The 18,532-nt window shown below is 39.8% G+C and overlaps 1 protein-coding gene across 1 annotated transcript; it reads left to right on the plus strand.

Annotated features, from left to right (window-relative positions):
- Nucleotides 1-2,291: 2,291 nt before the first annotated feature.
- Nucleotides 2,292-18,099, plus strand: MRPS27 (mitochondrial ribosomal protein S27; the record flags this gene model as incomplete). Its single annotated transcript, XM_009704481.1, has 7 exons — nt 2,292-2,466; nt 2,976-3,054; nt 4,349-4,464; nt 7,304-7,406; nt 9,651-9,793; nt 13,103-13,258; nt 17,702-18,099. Coding segments are annotated over 7 exons (1,012 nt in total), but the record flags the coding sequence as incomplete, so codon positions are not given.
- Between the last annotated feature and the right edge of the window lie 433 nt (nt 18,100-18,532).

Consider the following 18,532-nt stretch of genomic DNA (forward strand, 5'->3'; position numbering starts at 1 on the left):
AGCATAAATGTCTTAATATTAACGTATAGTAGTTATATCTGATAGATCCTATGGGTTGTACACACACACACACACACACACTCTCTCAAATCAGTCCCAGCCCTACAAAGCTCATGCGAAGATTTTTTTAAAAGAGTTTTTATAACATGCATCTCAGTTTTGTCCCTGTTGATTCCAGAAACTTGTGTTGATTGAGGATCAGTTTCATCCTGTTTCTAGACCGCATTGCATCTCTGTTCAGCCTTTTACTGTCTAAGTACAACTTAACTTTGAAACCTTAGAAGCATTTCATCATTACAGTAGGCTGTAGCATTCCCAAGGTGCAGGAGGTATTGGAGTGCTGTCTCTCACTGTGGTGTACTCAAGAGAATAAATACAGCTCTGCAGAAAAGGTGAATATTCAAACCCATTAAAACATTCGGGTGTTTTTGTGTATGTTTGGTTTTTTTTTTTAAAGTTTGCTTCCCTCTTGTGTGACTAATTAGTAGAAAGAATGTCAAAGATTGTATCAAAAGAGAGGCCTAAGTCTTTGAGAGCACCAGTGTCATGTTTTTATAAGACAAGTCTCTTTGTTTTCCACTTGTGAAACAATATTAACCATTTAATGAAGCAACTTTAAAAGATGCTGGCAGCTTCATTGCTGGGTGCTGGTATTGCACTCTGACCCGTCTTAAATGGCTGGTGAAACAGTCTGTAGCAATTAGATAATTGTTTCATCAAAATATGATTAAATCCAAATGCCTGTAATTGATGCTTCCTGTAAGCATTATTGAAACAGGACTTTAATGAAAGCAAATATATGTTCTTGCTGTTCCCAATATTTGAACTCCAGAGGGAAGAAAATAGAAAGCAATTAGAGCAACAAAGTGGATGTTTGTAATTTAATATTCAAAGCATGCTTTTCTTTTTCTATTAAATTCTAATTTAACGGGGAGATTTCATGTGCCACTTATAAAACCGTATATTTAGAGTTTGTGTAGTTGTTTAGCTCCGCCTTTGGCACAGATGTCTTCTGCATTCTGAATGCTTTCTAGGCTGCAGTATTTTTCCAGGCTCAGTCATCTGTGTAGCCCTCAGCCGTGGGATGCAATACACAGCGATTCAGTGAGGGAGAAGGAGAGTTGGTGGCCACGTTAATCTGATAAATGTTCTGGAAAGCATGCTCACTCAGATGGAAGAGCCAACCCTGCCTCTAAATGGTGCTGCAGCTTGGCTTGAGGCTGCAAGCATCTGCACATGAGCCTAGCTCAGTCATCGGTGTTTTCTACAGGAAGTGGCAGTCATTTCAGTGCTGGGACTGAACCCATTTTTCATGCATGCAATTTGAATTGGGAAAGGTTGCATGCATCTTTGCACAGGGGTGTGAAATTCAGGCCATGACCAAGGTAGCTGCTCCTACCATTGGGCGCTTAATTGGGTTTTGAGTCTTTGTCACAGGTAAAGCTCTGTATGCTTTTTGTCACCACTTCTGCAAATACAGAGCAAAGTGTTTATGTCTGAATAAGGATGAGACAGATGAGCCTGAACTTAAAAGTATTTAATTTTACAAATTGATTGAGCACTGGAGTAGGTTGCCTGGGCAGACTGCTAAAGCCATGGCATGAGGTGTCTCAGAACAGGTTAAAGAAACATCCATGGGGAGCAACACAGACAGTGCAGGGGGGCAAGGGAGGGCTGTCAAGCGGAGCTTCTCCTTGCGTGAGGCATGCCTCACTGATGAAGCATTTCTAAAGCAAATGAAGCATGTAGCAGCCCAGGGATGGCCTGTGCTGAGGCACAATGTATTCTTAAGTGGTTGAAGTGACGCATGAATTCGAGAGGGTGGGAGACACCAGATTACATAAACTCCAAAGGTTCAGACCCAGCTGTATTTTGATATAATTTGATACTTGCTGATGTCATCAGTCATGGAGCTGTGTTGCTCTTTGACAAGACCAGCAACATGCAGTGTTATACAATTGGAAGGACAAGGTTAAAGTACAACAGTGTTTATAGCAATCTCAGTTGGCCTTCTTAAATATACCAAGCTATTGTTTTATGGTATTCATCTTTTCAGAGGAAAAGCAGTAGGATTTCTGGAAAGTGAGAGGTTTAAAATATTATGCATTTCTGTAAAGGTCAGGTTCCCCCCTGTGTACACAAAATGTATCAAAGTTTTGTTTCTCTTACTTGAAAGGGCTACCTGGAGCCCTTTGGAGAGCAATGATTCACTGCAAAGTCAAATAGAGACAGATTTGTATTTGGGATCATGAAAGGCAGGGGTTCTGAAACTCATAGTTTGTTAATTACAGAATTTGTTTCTGTGATAACAAAGAGTCATGTTGTCACCTGGATCGTTTATCATCCTTTAGGTTTCGACATAGTCCAAATTGCTGGTACTTGAGAGACTGGACCATCCACAGCTGGATCAGACAGTGCTTAAAATATGATGCACAAGACAAAGCCTTATACACATTAAAAAACAAGGTAGGTTTTTACAAGGAAAAGCCATGAATATATTTGATCAGCTTTTTGAGACAAGTGTGGCTTGCCTGAAATTCCTGTTGCAGACAGGTCCTGTAGACTGTGGTTTTAAGTTCAGTTATTTCTTTGTCAAAACAAAAGTTAATGATGCACTTGAATTTTAGGTAAAGCTTTTTGCAGCTTTTATTTCCTCTTCTTTCCAGGAAGCCTTTTGTTTTTAAACAGTGTTGGTGTCCACAAATTGCTAGATGCAGGAGAGGCATAAAAATGTGACAGGCAATGCCCCTCCTGATCCTAAAGGCTCAGATAAAATGCCAAAACAAATCTAGTACATCAGAAGTTAGAAGGCCTGCATCACAGGAGCTGTGCTGATCTCCTTGTGTTGCTTGACTAATTGTTCCGGTGCAGCAGTGTGCAATACCATGGTTCTGATCTTTCTGATACCTGCAGAGGATTGGGGAGATTTGATTTGAACAGCTGATTTTCACACTGATCTTTTTTTTCCTCTTCAGGTTCAGTATGGAATTTTCCCAGATAATTTTACATTCAATATATTGTTGGATTGTTTTATAAAGCAGAAGAAATATGAAGGTAAGAAAATAAGTACCAATTCTGCATCCTTAGTTGTATGTTCTCATATCTGCGGAGCCTTTCTTTGAATTAAAAACTTCTAGCTATATTTTCTCTGAAGTCACCTAAAAACACACTTTCTCCTTCCTTTAAACTACTTTTCTGCATGTTTGTATCTCATTTCTGTTGGGTTTTCATTATATAATTTTGAAACACATGCAATTCACATTTTGTGCTGTGATTAATCCCATTCCAAAGGTAAACCAACTTCAGCAGTTTTTACAAGTCAGATTTACATACTGATGACATCACGGGAGTAATTAGTGACAATTAGAGTGTTGCAAGAATCAAAATGCATGTTGGTAGAGTTAATCTTACTAATATTTAGCTATTCAAAAAGCTACATATCTAGACTATTTCTCTACACTTTCTGTCTGTCACTGGAGAGAGCCAGCTATGCTGAATTGCCATGTTGAGGTGCCTGTCTTTCAGTGTTGACTTTAATTGTTGAGATGAATAATCCTCTCATGTTTGATGAGAAATAATTAAGATTTTCATTTTGATGCCGGTTTTCTGGTACTATAGACTTGCAGTGAGCTGTTCTTTGCGTAAGCCTCTTGTAGAACAAATAACTGAAAGGGACAACAGAATTGCATGACTTTTCTGCAGTTTTTATCATGAAGGTTAATACATATACTTATTTTATTTTCAGAGCCCCTTTTTCTGTGAATTCCCCCTTATTCTAGCCATATTTCTTTTCTGTGGCAGGCTCAGGGACTTTTGTTTAACAAGCTGTCCTTCCTCACAGAGAGTGTCACTGGAACTCCCTGTGGAGCTCCTCCAGAGCACTGTTTGCTGTTGGTGAGCACAGTGAGTGCTGTTGGTGATCTGTGACATTTCTGCTCCATTGTACTCTCCTGTCACCTTAAGGGTGGTGAATTTAAGCCAGTCTTCTTTTGTTTGTAATCTAAACACAAGAACAAAGAAGTCATTTTTACAGATTTTTTTTTAAAAATGTTAATGATTGAAGGGCTGAGGAAAGGAGAGCCAATTGAAGAACATAGAATGAAGATGAGTTTGGAAAGCTCCTTTGCTGTGTCTCCTACTGTTCAACCTATTCTTCCTTCTCACAGTGTGTTTCAATAACCCAAGCAAGTAAGACTAATTCTATACTAGTAGTCTTAAGAAATCTTTAACTTTCTCCCTAACTACTTCAAAATATACTATAGCAATAAAGTACCAGTGAACATGAGTGGGTGCGAATGAAAACTGTGTAAATTTACACTTGCTGATTATGTATTGTTTTCCTCCATAGATGCTATGTCAGTAGTAACAGAGATCATGCTGCAAGAAAGTTTTGATGAATTATCAACACAGCTTCTTTCTCTGTATGTTTTATACCAGTACCTGGCAACCAAGTCTGAACATACGGTAAGCTGACCACACTCAAAATGATACACAAAGCCTCTGTTTCTAAGTGTCATTGTGCAGTCATTTAGGTATTCAATCTTGAATACATTTTATTTCCTGTAAGTTTACCTGGAAAAAATAAATACTCCATTTTTTTTTGTTATTCTAACAACTGCAGAAGAAGTTAAAAAAGAAACAACAAAATATGAAAGCCATCAAATAACTTCTCACCCCTTTTGCTCCTTTCTCTGAAAGGGAAAGTGTTTCAGGATTTTCAGGTGTAGTGTGTGCCTATTATGAAATGACATTTTAGTTCAAAGAGGGCTGTATCAGTTAACACAAAAAACCTGTGTCACCTATTGTATAGGACCCTGTTAAGGTGATTGTTGCTCACCATTATAGCTTGGTAATGGTGATATTGCAGCATTATAAAGCATTTTCACTAGGATTTTTACTATCCTGTTTGGCTTTGGATGTATTGTTTCTAGTATGTATTTGTTTTAAATCTAAATTCATTACATCTCTCCTGTCTCCACGTATTAGAGGTGTCTCATTCACATCTAGCTTGCTTAAGGCCAACATGACAGTTCAGGCTCTTGAAAGTGTCATTGTTCTACCTTTGCAGAAGGGACTCAGGTATCAGCAGAGGGCTTTGCCATGTCCATCACTTTAGGCAGCTACTTCTCCTGTAGTTTGGCACAAGCCTTCAATAGCATGTTGTGATCCATAAGGAAAATGCTTGAAGCTTCCATTTGTCTTACGTGAAGCATCTTCCAAAATGCATATTATAGATGCCTTAAGGTTTTAATCAGTTGGGTTTAATTTCAGTTTTCACTATAGAAAACAGAGGTGCATTTGCCCTGTTCTGTATTCTCCTTCATTCCCCAGAAGTAAAGTATGCTTGATCACTTGTATATGAGAAGCAGAGGGACCAAAATCTCATTTTCCCATTGCGTTTGTTCATGTTTGTGTATCCTCACTGCAAAGACAAGCACTTACCAATATGTGTAGCATTTCACGAAAGCTGAATATGCAAGCAAGGATGGTGTGGACATATGACATATTTAAGGCAAGCGTATTTATATAGCTGTGATTTATTTAATATGCATTTTGAAATAATCCCATCCAAAGACAACAATAAGCCATATTTTTGTATGTATACACCATACAGAGTATCATTCAACACCTCATAATGCTCAGTACCAATATTCTGTGTTTGATTTAAGAAGTGTGGGTAGACAGTTATGAGATCTGCTCAGCTACTTCTGAAAATCCCATTCCCTTTTCTCAAGGTGTGAGACAGGTCAGCCAGTGTCCTGTTGCAGACAGGCCCTTGGCCGTGGCTCAGGGTCCAGCAGCCTGATGAAATGTTTTTTAACTTTGAGAGCTGAATCTTGAGCTATCTGACTATGTTAGTCATTAGTGTGTATAACAGTGGTGATAGAGAGCTTCCGTTTTTGTGCTGTTGTAAACACCACTGAAAGCCTGACTGGTCTTGGCTCTCCCCAGAAAGTTTCCTCCTTGACTGCTGCAAACAGTCAGTATAATTGCTGCCTTCCACTGCAGAGGTGTTAACGTTAAGTTCTTGCAGTTCCTCCAGCTCTTGGAGCCAAATGGGCTACCTCCCAAAAGAATCTAGACTGCTAAAAGCCCTGTTTTTGCAGTTGCATCTGATTTTCCTATAACATTCAACTGGAGTGCTGAATTCAGCACGAAACAGCCCTATCTCCTTATATCTCTTTTCTGGGACAGGCAAATACCTTGCCTGTCTGTCAGTTGATGGTATTTTCTGTCAGATAATAACATGCAAATTCTTGTAGCACCTGAATGGAGACACAAAAAGTTGCCATACCTTGAAAAGACGTCTTTGAATAATGCATTAAACCAGAAGGTTAAACCTTTGTGCTTTTTAAGACTCAGTGTACCTCAGAGAATTTTTCAGGCGGCTTCTTCCTTTTACCAGGGATATTTGTTTCAGGACATAAGGTAATAAATAGGACACTGAAGTACCCTGCCACAAAAAACATGTGTTAGTGAGTCAGACTTCTCCAATCTGTTGCCTTTTATAGCTTCCTTTTCCTCATTTTCTTAGCAATGAGAGTTGTTCAGCTCCTTTCACTTGCAGTAAAGAGACATTTATCCATGATGTTTGTGCTTCTATGGTCTTGAAAAATGTACTGTACTATCCCATAGCAAAACAAAATTCACACTACTCTTGTGGTTTTAATGTACTTACTGATTGGGTGCCTTTCTTTAGCCACCACTGGTGGTCTGGCTCAGACAGCTGGTACCTCTCTGTAACTGGAGGGACAGCTGTGCTTTTAATCCTGGGCATACACTGGTCTTGGTGAGTTGCATATGTTCTTTTCACAGTGCAGATTTTGGACTCAGAGCAGCCATCAGCAGCATATTCTTCTCTCACCATATTCCTATTCTAGTGAGGGATAGTGGAGCATGTGTCTTGCCACATGCTTAAAAGAAAAGGCTGCTGTAGTACAGAAGTAATGTAATTTTTTTTCTTCAACAGTGTTAGCCTGAAGCAAGTGGTAGGACATACAGGACAGAGACAGAGCTTGGCCAACGTAAATCAGTCTAACCCTCTGTCCTGAAGGAAGTGCACTGATTGACTTCCATGAAAAATCTCAGCCTCTCAAACTTTACTGTCTTCTGGAAAGAGAGATGTTCTCAGTATAATGTGTACTGTTCCTCAGGATATACAACTGTAATTCTGAATGGTAGACATGTTTAATAATTCTTTACTTTATTGCTAAGACATCTGATGAAAGCCACGTGCTGTCTTTGGCTGCTGCCATTTTATGGTTGTGTTTGTCAAGGAACACTTAGTTTACATTATTTGCAGTGGGAAGATGAGAGAAATCTTGGAGCATCGCTAGTGCTTACCGGTCTAAAGCAAACGAGCACCGTGGGTTTTAGCTCCCAGCTGTATGGCTATGCATTCCTTGGTAAGTTTTACTTCCCTTACAATCATCTTTTCCCTCTTGTCTTCAGTGGCTGAATTAAATTGGCACCTTTGCTTTATTAAAAGGTAATCAAAGAGAAGACTAAGAAAAAAAAGGCAGAAATAGTGGAAGGAACAATTTCAGAGTTAAGACTGAATCTGTTTCGTAAGCCTGGAGGGTAGTACTGATTTGAACGGTATGCCCTTTATCAGACAGCTTCAGAACCTCCTTTAGGGCTCCCTGCAGGTTTGGATTGGCAGCTGAAAGAAAGAAGATTTTCTTAAAGAACAGTAGGGTTGGCTGGTTTTTGGACCAACAAATTAAAAAAAAAAAAAAAGTACAGAGTTCCGTAACACAAATTTGTCTATGGACAATAGACTCTTTTTCTAGTTAGTGAGCTTCTTAAAATAATCCTTAAACCTCAAGAAGTTCAGAGAGCATAGCCTGAACAACAGTATGTTTAGAACATCTGCTACTTACTGTAAAGTTAATGTTTCTGTCGTGAACTGCAGATAGCAGTGCTTTTATGCTGTATCTGTTAAGGAGTCTTCACCGCTAATGATACACTATATTATTAAAGAGGAGTTAGATCAGAGTATATCCAGGATTGAAGGGAAGGGGAATGGGGTAAGTTCTTTCTTTAATTTCCTCTAACCTGTAGAGGAATGTAGTGCAGATAGGTTTTGTCCTTCTCAACAAAATTATTATTTTCTTGAAAGTAATTAATTCATTTAAAACTTATGATTATGCAGTTGTTCCATTACTGCATCATATTTTATTCTAGAATTTACTGAGGATAATGAAAAGTGGACTTCTTAAAATGCAGCCTCTAAATACAATGTGTAGTGGCAGAGTTAGGATGCTGATTTGGATTTAATATGACTGTAAGACAAAAAACTCATTTGCAGTGAAAATGGCAAATAAAAGTGGAAATTAATTTGAAAGCAGGATTCTCCATAGAGCTGTAGTTCGTTATCCAGTGGAGATACTGATACAAACAGGAACTTTGCTGTCCAGTTGACATTCATTTTGGAGTGATTTTTATGTCGTATAGATTGATTGAATAGTGGCTGTATTTCAAAAATGCACTTCACTGTTGTCTGTGAGCAGTAGTACTTGTTCCATGACATTGACATTCAGTAGATCAAAAGCTATTTACTGCTATGTCGTGTATGCCACAGTCTTGCCAACACTAATGGAACCAACCTCTGAGAGAGTGAAAGATGTCTACAGGCACAGAATGGCCTCAAGCACCGCAGCGATTTTAATTTAGCCATAGTGCGTAAGCTTTGTCTGTGCACTTATTACCTTGCTTTTCCTAAACTGTTCTTTTCCATGTAAAGAAGAGTAAGGTGTGTTTCATAATTTTGTGTTGTTACAGCCAGAGTGCAAATTAGATTGAGAGCTTGGATGCGGCTCTTGTAAGCTACACTGAAGTGGTATTATTTGTTACGTTAACAATGACAAAATCGAAACCCTGGAGTGATAATCATTGTAAATTAGTACTCACCAACTGCAACGTGATGTACGTTTCATCTATTATGTAGGAGTTTTGTGTTCTCTAGTAATTACTGTCAGAAGAAAAGCCCCATCGTCAGTGGTGCTGTGCATCACAGGTCCTGCTAAAGCCAGCGAAGACCTTGTCGCACAGAATGTCCTAAATCAAGAACCAAAATTTTTTTTTGGCAGGTCTCCCATATTTCATCTCAGGAAGCTCCAACAGAAATATGGGTACTAAGCTGTATAGTTAGCCAGAGCACGTGCTGTAAATACCATACAATCTGGCCATGACACATATGTGAGTAGACCCTAAAGGCCACAGAAGTGAGTCCGGAGCCTCAGATTTAGTGCACACATGCTGCATAGTCAGTTCCTGAAGGCTGAGGAGACATTTGTCCGAGATCTTCAGACAACCTGCTCAGAGCTGTTGTTACAACTGCCAGACAACCAGAAAACATGACCACTGTTCTTTTCCATCTGGACAAAATTTCTAGGCAAGGTGGGAGGGGGAATGGAGAAGAACAAGAAACAAACATGTAATAGCTGTGAAGTTGGGCAAAAAGAAGGCATCTTAATAAAATAAGGAAATAACAGTTCTGTCAGAGCAACTTTGTCGAAGAGTGTGTTGTTTTTACCACAAAAGCCAAGACACTTACCTTCCCTTCTGAAAAACAGAGCCAACCCGTATGGATTCTGTTAAGGCTCAAGTATTGAAGTACTAACGCTAAAGTACTTTTTTTATCACAGGGAAAGTGGAGTTGAATAAAGGGCTTAGAGCTGTATACAATCTAATGCCACTGATGTGGACACCTGGATACTTGAACAGAGCCTTGCAAGTGATGGAGAATGTGGCTTCATTGTCAGGGGACAGCAAAATCTGCAAAGAAGCTGTAAGTATGAAGGCTATAACCCACTGAACAGAGGGAGTTCCATACAAGCCAAACTCCAGTAAAACCTGTGAATTCTGTGCCTTGCTAATGAGAAGAGGCCCAGCAATACTTGAGAGGTCTTTGGAAGGTAGAAGTAATGTTTAGAACTGAACAACTGCTGCAGTTGGTGGGCCAGTGATGATGTCTGTTGGCATGTCCTTAGGAATGAGTGTCTGTTGTTGCCACAAACCGTTTAAGTATGTTTCCTAAGCCTTCCACTCCCTATAGAGACACCTGCATCTGTGTCACAGGAAACACATGTCTATGGGGATGGGAAGACACCTTTGTTTCCTAAGCTTTTGAACTCAGTCAGAGACATACTTCCTAGTAGTGAGGATGAAATAGCACATCTTGTTCCTCTCCCAGCTAATTCCATGTATTCTGTGCCCTTTGAGATGATGTCCTGAGTGGTACCGGTCCAAAAATGGTACAGAGTGATTTCTAGAAGGGTTGTAGTGCCCTCAGTTGGGTCATGTGGATAGATTCGGTCCATTTGTGAGGTCAGCACTGACTAAGGGACTTGGGGCTTAGGAATGCAGCACCTGAAGGTGTCTCTGGTGGTGGGAGTCTCCCTTTTGCAAGTATGACTACTAGGCTTGTAGTCTCTGCTTTTCACCTGACAAACACAGGCCAGGACACTGCTGAGCAGGTTCTGCTATCTATTGCTCCATGCTTGGAAGCAGCTCTGTGTAATACTAGACAGTGCAAGGAAGGAAGTACCACGTCTGCAACTTCCACCATTTTGAGTTACCTCTTCGGGTATGTGGGTTTGGGGATTTCTTTCTTACTCTACATCTCAAGAACTCAGCCTAATATGCTTATGATTTTTTTTCTGCTTACAAACCTTAGACAAATTAAGAAACTTCTCAGCTTGCTCTGGGTTGTAGATGAACATCCTAGTGTTGAGACAAGGCTGCAACTGTCTGTGATACAACAGGTCCATAGAAGATCCCATCCTTCTGTGTACTGATACTGTAAAAATAGTAAATGCTAGTAGTATCTAGCAATGTTTTCTTCATAGAGACAGTTTTTACTTTGTTCAGTGAACAGCTAAGAACTTATAAAATAAGGTTGTTACTGATTACTTGCTAATGCTATGAGTGTCTGTGCAAATCCAGTAGTAGAGCCCAAAAAGCAGACCATGAGAACCACACAGAAGATTCCCTGAAGAGATACTTGGCCTCATTTGGATTTTAGGTAGCAGTATATAAACAATGGTGCAAATCACATAAGTTTCACCAAGCTGAGGACCAAGAGCAGGCCTGGATGGTGTGTTACTATCAAAATAATTTTTCTCTAATGCATTTTTGTGACCCCAGTGCAGAAAGGAAAACAAGGAAGACATGTTGGTCCATATCTTCATCTGGTGTAAAGTAATTACAGTGTATCCATTTGCATCATCTGGCCTTTTCTACCTAAATGCTTATTAAGATTTTACTCTTAAAATGCATACAAGATGTTTTTAATTGCTATTTCCAACTAAAATGCAGTATTCCTAAGGGTGAAGGACTAAGAGCACTGACCAGGTCAATATTGAAGTCAGTCAGCTTCCACTGAATTCAGCAGCAGATATGACGGAAACAACCTCAAGTGCCATAAACTTTTTTCCTGTAATATCCTGGCCTCTCTTGGGCAGGACTTGGTTGACCATTATGCAGTTCATGTAAATGCGTATCATAGCACTGAGAAGTACAGGCTATGTTATAAATTTTTGTCTTTGCATGCCTGCACAATCACAGAGTTACCTGAGAAAGACATGACCCTGGTTTTGCAAACTTGGTTCTTTTCCAAAATGTAGTATTATTTTCTGTCTGAATGAATTTTGTTGTCTAAAAGGGAAGTTTTCAAATGAACTTTTTTAAACTGCAGTTTTAGTGTAAACATTTTCAAGTGATTTGCCCAATCATTATCACTCATTCACTTTTCTTTCAGGCTTTAAGCTTTCATTCACTTCTGACTACAAGAAATGAGAGACACTACAAGGTGTCTCTTTTGTCTCTGCCATTACTATCTTAACAACATAACAGAATTACTGTTTTAGTATTGTACTGTATTGTTTAACTGTGGACAAGCAAGACATGTTTTGGGTTTTTTTCAACTGTCTGAGAAAGTCTCTAAATGAGTGTATGTATTTTGAAGCACATAGTTATTATTTCATTGCTTATTTCATCCTGTTTCAGTACTGCTAGTTTAAAGATTACATTTCAGTGTCAAGAATGTTATTTCAAATAAGCCTATTTTTTATTCCTTTAGCATTATGTATTTATGCTAGGAAAATGAAACTTAAGTATCAAGATCTCTTTTGCTTGGAGAAAGCATCACAGATTCAAAGGTTACACAGAGTTGTTTCATCCTACTGATAAACATTCAGAATTAGGATTCATGGAAGGACAGCAGCTCTTTGCATTTGTAAAAGCTGAACTTTAAAATGCAGGCAATCTGCATCCAGTAATTCCAGTTATGGAGATCATGTTATTCCCAAAACATCGGCAGCATCCATATAGCAGTTCCATCTTTTGTATCATTAATACGTACAGAAATAATTTACCAAGTCCCTTAGTGAAGCTAATGCATCCTCTTGATACAACTGCAATTAGATTAGGAGAGGGTGATTCTCTTACTACCTCGAAAGACAAAAGCATGAAGAGAATAGAGGTATCACGGATTAAAAATATACCTATACTAATGTATTATATGGCTACATTTCTGATTTTCCTGTTAAAGTATCAAACTAATGATATGAATGAATATTGTTGTTGCTGAACAGGTGATTTCCCTGCTTGTTTTCACCAAAGAGGTATTGAGGTGATCTATTAGAGATTATTTTGTTCAAACATTCTATAGTAATATCTTATTTAGACATATCTGTGATTGTGTATCATGGTAGTGTTATTATCACTGTGACTACCATTTGGCATTATTATTTTTGGCTGGGTATCAGGCCAAGAGGAGACATTGTCCTAATGCCTGACAGATCTGCAAATGCCAGTCAGTATCTGAGTCATGGGAAGCTTTACTGTTGACAACGGTTGGTGGAGTTGTTCTGTTGCAGGAGTTTAATGTCTGACCTCAAAGGTCCCAAGTACAGTACAAAATTCTTCCAAGAATAAGTCCCATTTCCTTTTAGAATTTGACTTCCTTTTTATCACACACAGAAGTAATCTCAAAATACATTGTAAATCAAAGAGTTGTTTGAAAATGTGACAGTGGTGTTACTGAGATTGTATTTCCAAACTGTTTACGCTAACAATGACAAGCGTGATTGTTTAGATGGATGCCCTGGAGACCATTTTGCAGTCTGTCCTTGAAGGAAAACCTGGTCTAGAATCCGCTGAAGAAGTGAAGGAATTAGAGCACAAGTCACAGTATGCAGAATCAGAAGAAACAGAGCAGTCTAAAGCACCCGAGTACTACAGCCGATTCAAGGTAGGAGAGTTTCATTTATCTAAATATTCTAAGTTGTAGTAGATCTCAATAATGTATACTAGAAAATACATACACTGGCTTATTATGGCTAGTAGACTGATACCTCTCAGTGCATCAGGAGTCCTACCTGGCATTTTTGAAACTGATGTCACCTTACATTTTCACTTCTTCAGACGGGAGACAGCAGCCTACAAAGACATAAATGCTCAAGGCCACTTGTCTTTTGTCTGTCTGCTGCGATTTTATCTCCACTTTTCATGCATCAAAATGATAAATCCAGTCCTGTTCACAAAAGTGGTATGTCATTAAAGATCCATTATCTGACCTTGTGTGGGCTCTTGCTCATTAAAGTGAATTGTAATAGGCGTGAGACCATCCTGAATTCATTGTCCATTTGTGTATGTTATGACTAAGTAGGAATGTTGCATCCTATACTTTCAGTCTGGGGAATGAAGTAAGGCTGTATCGCGTCCCTTCTATCTTTAGGTCATCATGCTGATGATAACAGTATGAAACACAACCAGTTGTTCATTAGGCCACAGCTATATAATGAGTCCATTTTATTTAATCATCTCATAGCTATATAAAGAAGTCATTTTCTTTCATCATCTCTGATTTGTACTGTGGTAAAAATCAAATATCCCAGGTTGAAACTAATCTGGCTTATGGTTCCTGGAGCAGTACTCTTTCCATAGCCCATCAGTTTCCATTGTTGCTGTCAACAACCTTGGACAGTTGTTCTGGATACAGGCTGTTGTTCTAAAGAAATTTCAAAAGTTAAAAGACCAGTATCCTATGGTTTCACCTCACATACACACACTTCTCCTTCCTTTAATTTTTACTTACATAAACTATTTGCCACTAATCTTTAGATAAACTTGCTTTGTAGGCACTTAGAACTTTTTAATTAAAGTGTTTGAGAATCAGTGGGTGCTCAGCATGTGATAATTAATGCCTGGATGAATTACAGTGAATTAGGTAAACACAAGTGCCCTTTGAAGGAGGGATTGAGACATTTTTACGAGTTTCTCATTGTCTATCCATTGTCTAGCCTTGAAGAAAATAATGCACAGTGCTCAAAACAAGGTGTAAATGTCAAATTGGGGACAGACTAGTGCCAAGGGGGTAGTTTTCTTCTCACCTCAACCTTTCCACAAGTTCCATAATTAATCCCGGTTCAGGCACTTCCTGGTGTGGCAGTGAGTGGCCCAACTTTGAGCCAACAAAGTACAGTCCCAGTGCTTAGCTCTAAGCTCTTACCAGGGAAGTCTGACTGTAGAATCATAGAATCATTATGGTTGGAAGAGACCTCAAAGATTATCAAGTCCAACCGTATACCCGATGCCACCATGCCCACTAAACCCACTAAACCATGTCTTGAAGCGCCACATCTAAACGTTTTTTTAACACCTCCAGGGATGGTGACTCCACCACCTCCCTGGGGAGCCCATTCCAATGCTTAACGACTCTTACAGTGAAGAAGTTCTTTCTAATGTCCAACCTGAACCTCCCCTGGGAGGTTCTTTCTATGTAAGAAAGACATAGTCCTCATGTGAGGTCGAGGCATCCAGCTGTAATTTATATGTAAATAAACTACAATTTCTGGTTGTCTGAATGAGAAAAGGAGCCCTCAAGTCAGAATGCCATTTCAGCTAAGCCTGAAAGCTCTCAGACTCTTCTCTGAAATCCATTAGGCCAGCAGCAGCCAGTCTTCCCAGTTGAACCCCTGGAGTCCTATGGGCGTACTTCACAGGGCAGAGAAGTTCACTGGAAAACCATACAAGTCTGAGAGAAGGTGGCAGCTCTGAAGCAACATGGTGATGCTGGCATTACAGCTGCTGTCCCAGCACAGATCATCTGCCCCTCAGGTGATGTAACCCCAAGACAGGATTGGCACTTCTGCTGCTGAAAACACTTTGGTTGCATTCTATCCAGCCCTGCATTAGCCAGCTTTTCCCAGTGTTTCTCCTTGAGCTCAAAACCAATTGCTTCTGTCTCCTACATGCCCAGTTCTGTTTCAGAAGTCGTACACCTGGGTATGCGAGGAAAAGCATGTGGGTTTGCTCCAGACATACAGTTCCTGTCTAGAACTGTAGCTTGTTCTACCTGGCTTTTATATACATACTTGACCTCCATGTCTCATACCAACCTTCAGAACAGCCATTTGTGGAAGTACCTGAAAAAGCTACAGCAGCCTAACAGATATGATGTGTGAGAGGGAGCATGTCCTTCACTTCCACTAAAACAAACAGGACTTGAGGGCATTTGGCATTTTCTGGATAAAGCCTTTAGAGCTGTAATTTAGCCTTTGTGCCTGACACTGGCATTCATGTTGTAATTACCTGTTTTCAGAGCCTGTATGTTGAGGCTGACTACTCAGTACAGTGTTCCTCAGGCAATTCCTTCCACCTGTGCCAGTGATCAGTGGGCAAGCATTTCATCACATAAATGCTGGGAACACCCTCTCTAAAAGCAGTGCTCCTTCTCTGTCTGCATGCAGAGCCCTGGAGACTGCTTATAAAAATCAATGATTTAGCCACTTAAGAATGTGCCCTTTTGGTCCCTGCAGGACGTAGAGCCTGGTGCTTTCCTAAATTAGTCTCACTAATGTATCACAGCGGAACAGGGAAGATTGCAGGAGCTCAGTGGTACCAGAGGTGGCTTAGGAGAGAAGTCATGCTAGTTTCGAGTTCGTTGCCTTTCTTTACTTCAATTTCTTACTGCTTAGGTTCAGTGCATAAACCCCTTTTCAGGACATCCTTGGTAGTGGTTAGTAGGGAGAGTCTGAGGGATCTAAACCAGTTATGTTTAAACTGAATGTCTAATCTGTAAACATGAGTATAGTTGTCAGGTTCCTTCCCAGATGCAAGCTGTACAGTCTCTTCATGTTTCTTACTGATGCATTATATGCTTAGTGACATCTCAAACAAAACAGAGATGAATACACCTAAATATTACTGACTTTGGTTTTAGTCCGTTAGCTTCGAAGCCATTGGTTTTGTTTTCATTCTTTATCATAAAATCAAAAACCACAGAGCCAAATACCCAAGCCGCTCAGACCTGCATGCCTAGCGTTTTAAAGAGTCTTTAATCTGCTGTCTGTCCAGTTCAAACCTTCAAGGATCTGGCAAAACACAACAAAGCTTGCAGTTGTGTTGGCTAAGGCAGGGAGAAGTGGAAAGGCCTCAGAGGGGACATCATAGTTCCGTGCATAAGAACAAGGCAGAGCCTCAAGCCAGGAGCTGAGGGGCAGTGCCTTTGCAGACGATTGCCAGCATGGGCTGGGGTAAGAGGAACGCTGTGGGCCAGCAGCACAGCACATAAACTTCCAATGAGAACTGGAAGTGGAAGTCCAAATACCTGCATGGCCCCAGAACTGCCATTTTGTTTGGAGGTGAATGATCCCCACATCTTCTTTCCATCATCCTGCAATGCAAAACAATAGGCTTTATTCAAAGGGCCCAGGAAAGAAGCACGGATGTATCTTTCTGACAGGCACTACTTACTTTAAACATTTCTGCAAGTGCTGGGCCCAGTAAAACATTTTATTTAAAAGAACAGTCAGGAAAATATGTTGCTATCTAATGAGTGAGCAAGGGGTAAAGAATCTCCCAATGCCATGTCATCTTCCTCCCCGAGGAAACTCCTCCTTGGTTGTATATCTGCACTTTTAAGGCAATTAATCAGATTGTTAGTGAGCCATCAGGCTAAAGATTGCAGGAAGCCAGAAATAGTGTCACTGGGTGATTCATTATCTTAAGTGAATTAACATTTTTATGCAGCATGAAATCTAGATAAGTAAAGCTCAAGACAGAAATACGGCATAGTTTCTTACTGGAGCTCTGCCCTTAGTTTCAGTGTAGAATATCCCTGAAAAAATATCCCTTGCTTTAGCGGTATTGTACAGCCTGTATAAACATAGTCAAGCCTCAGGTCACAGTAACTGTTGGGAAGGAAAATCATGGGAGTTACTTAGTATGCCATTAGCAAGACAGCATTTAAATTGAAGTGCATCTGTTGAGGGGGGTGCTAATGCAGGCAGTGTGGAGCAAATCATTCAATTGGTTTTGAGGTAAGACACAAAACGATGGTGCTTAGATTATGTTTATTGCTGTTGACTGGTCAGCTGATCTTTGTTAATACCAGATAACTGAATTTGGAAAAATAAAGAGCATTTCAATGGATAATAAAAATGAAACTTCATTGGTTTAGTTTTATTGCTCAAAGAAATTATTCTAGAGGTTAGTATTTCAAGAAATGGTACCAGCTACCACAGTGGAAACACTATGGTGGGATAAAATAGTTACGCGGGCTGTATAGCCCAGCTAATAGTCAGATTCAAATAGTGATATATTGATTGTTATAGGGAAGTATTCTGTGGCTGGTTATTTTGTGACTGACTGGCACTCTCCTCACTCTGCATCAAATCCCTTTTTATGACAGGAGCTGCACTCTAAGCTGCATTCACTTGGCAAGGTTGAATCTGAAAGCCTGTTAACCCTGACCACCCAGCTTGTTGAGGAAAAACTGCCAGCGTGTGAAGTGGAAGACATTGGAAAACATGAGCAGAAGCTAAAGGAGTGGGAGCAAGAACAAGCACATCTCATTGAGAGAGAAAGAGAGTTGAGAGAAAAGGCTAAGCAGGAAATGGAAGCTAGGAAACTAGCTAAAGCATCTGCTTAGTACTGGAACTCGGAAACTACTATAGTGGTATGCATTGCTCTGTCACTGAATTGAAGTGCTCACCGTTATTAATATTTCACTTCAAACCTGCTGCAAGTGTGACTATATGCGACTGCTGTATGCAAATTAAACTTTTTCCATTTTGCCTGTTTCCTGAAGTAAAGCACATGTGGTTTAGAAATCTGTTATCCTGTACGTGAATATATAATGTATATTTTCCTCTGACCATCAGCCAGGCAGAGGCTGGGATGGGGGCAACATAAAGAAACAAAGGCATAAGAAGTAGCTTGCCTGTGATGAAAGGTGTAGAGGGTGGAAGGGACAAAAGAAGAGGGAAGAATTTCAAACACAAGTTGTTTCAGTAGGGATTTCTCACAGGAAAGAATGCCTTGGCTGCTCTGAACTTCAGACACTAAGAGGATTAACATACATTGATTGCTTTTTTTTTTCCCCAACCCATTTGGAAAATTCAGGCTACTATACATGGAGTTGGAAGCCTAACTTTAGGCTGTTTTAAAATCTACTTTTAAAGAGTTTCAGCCTAGTGAATTAGCACTTGTACAGGCACTCATAACTGCCTTCCCTGTAAGG

This window comes from Cariama cristata, unplaced genomic scaffold, assembly GCF_000690535.1.
Source record: "Cariama cristata isolate BGI_N322 unplaced genomic scaffold, ASM69053v1 scaffold500, whole genome shotgun sequence".
In the NCBI taxonomy this organism is placed as follows: Eukaryota; Metazoa; Chordata; class Aves; order Cariamiformes; family Cariamidae; genus Cariama; species Cariama cristata.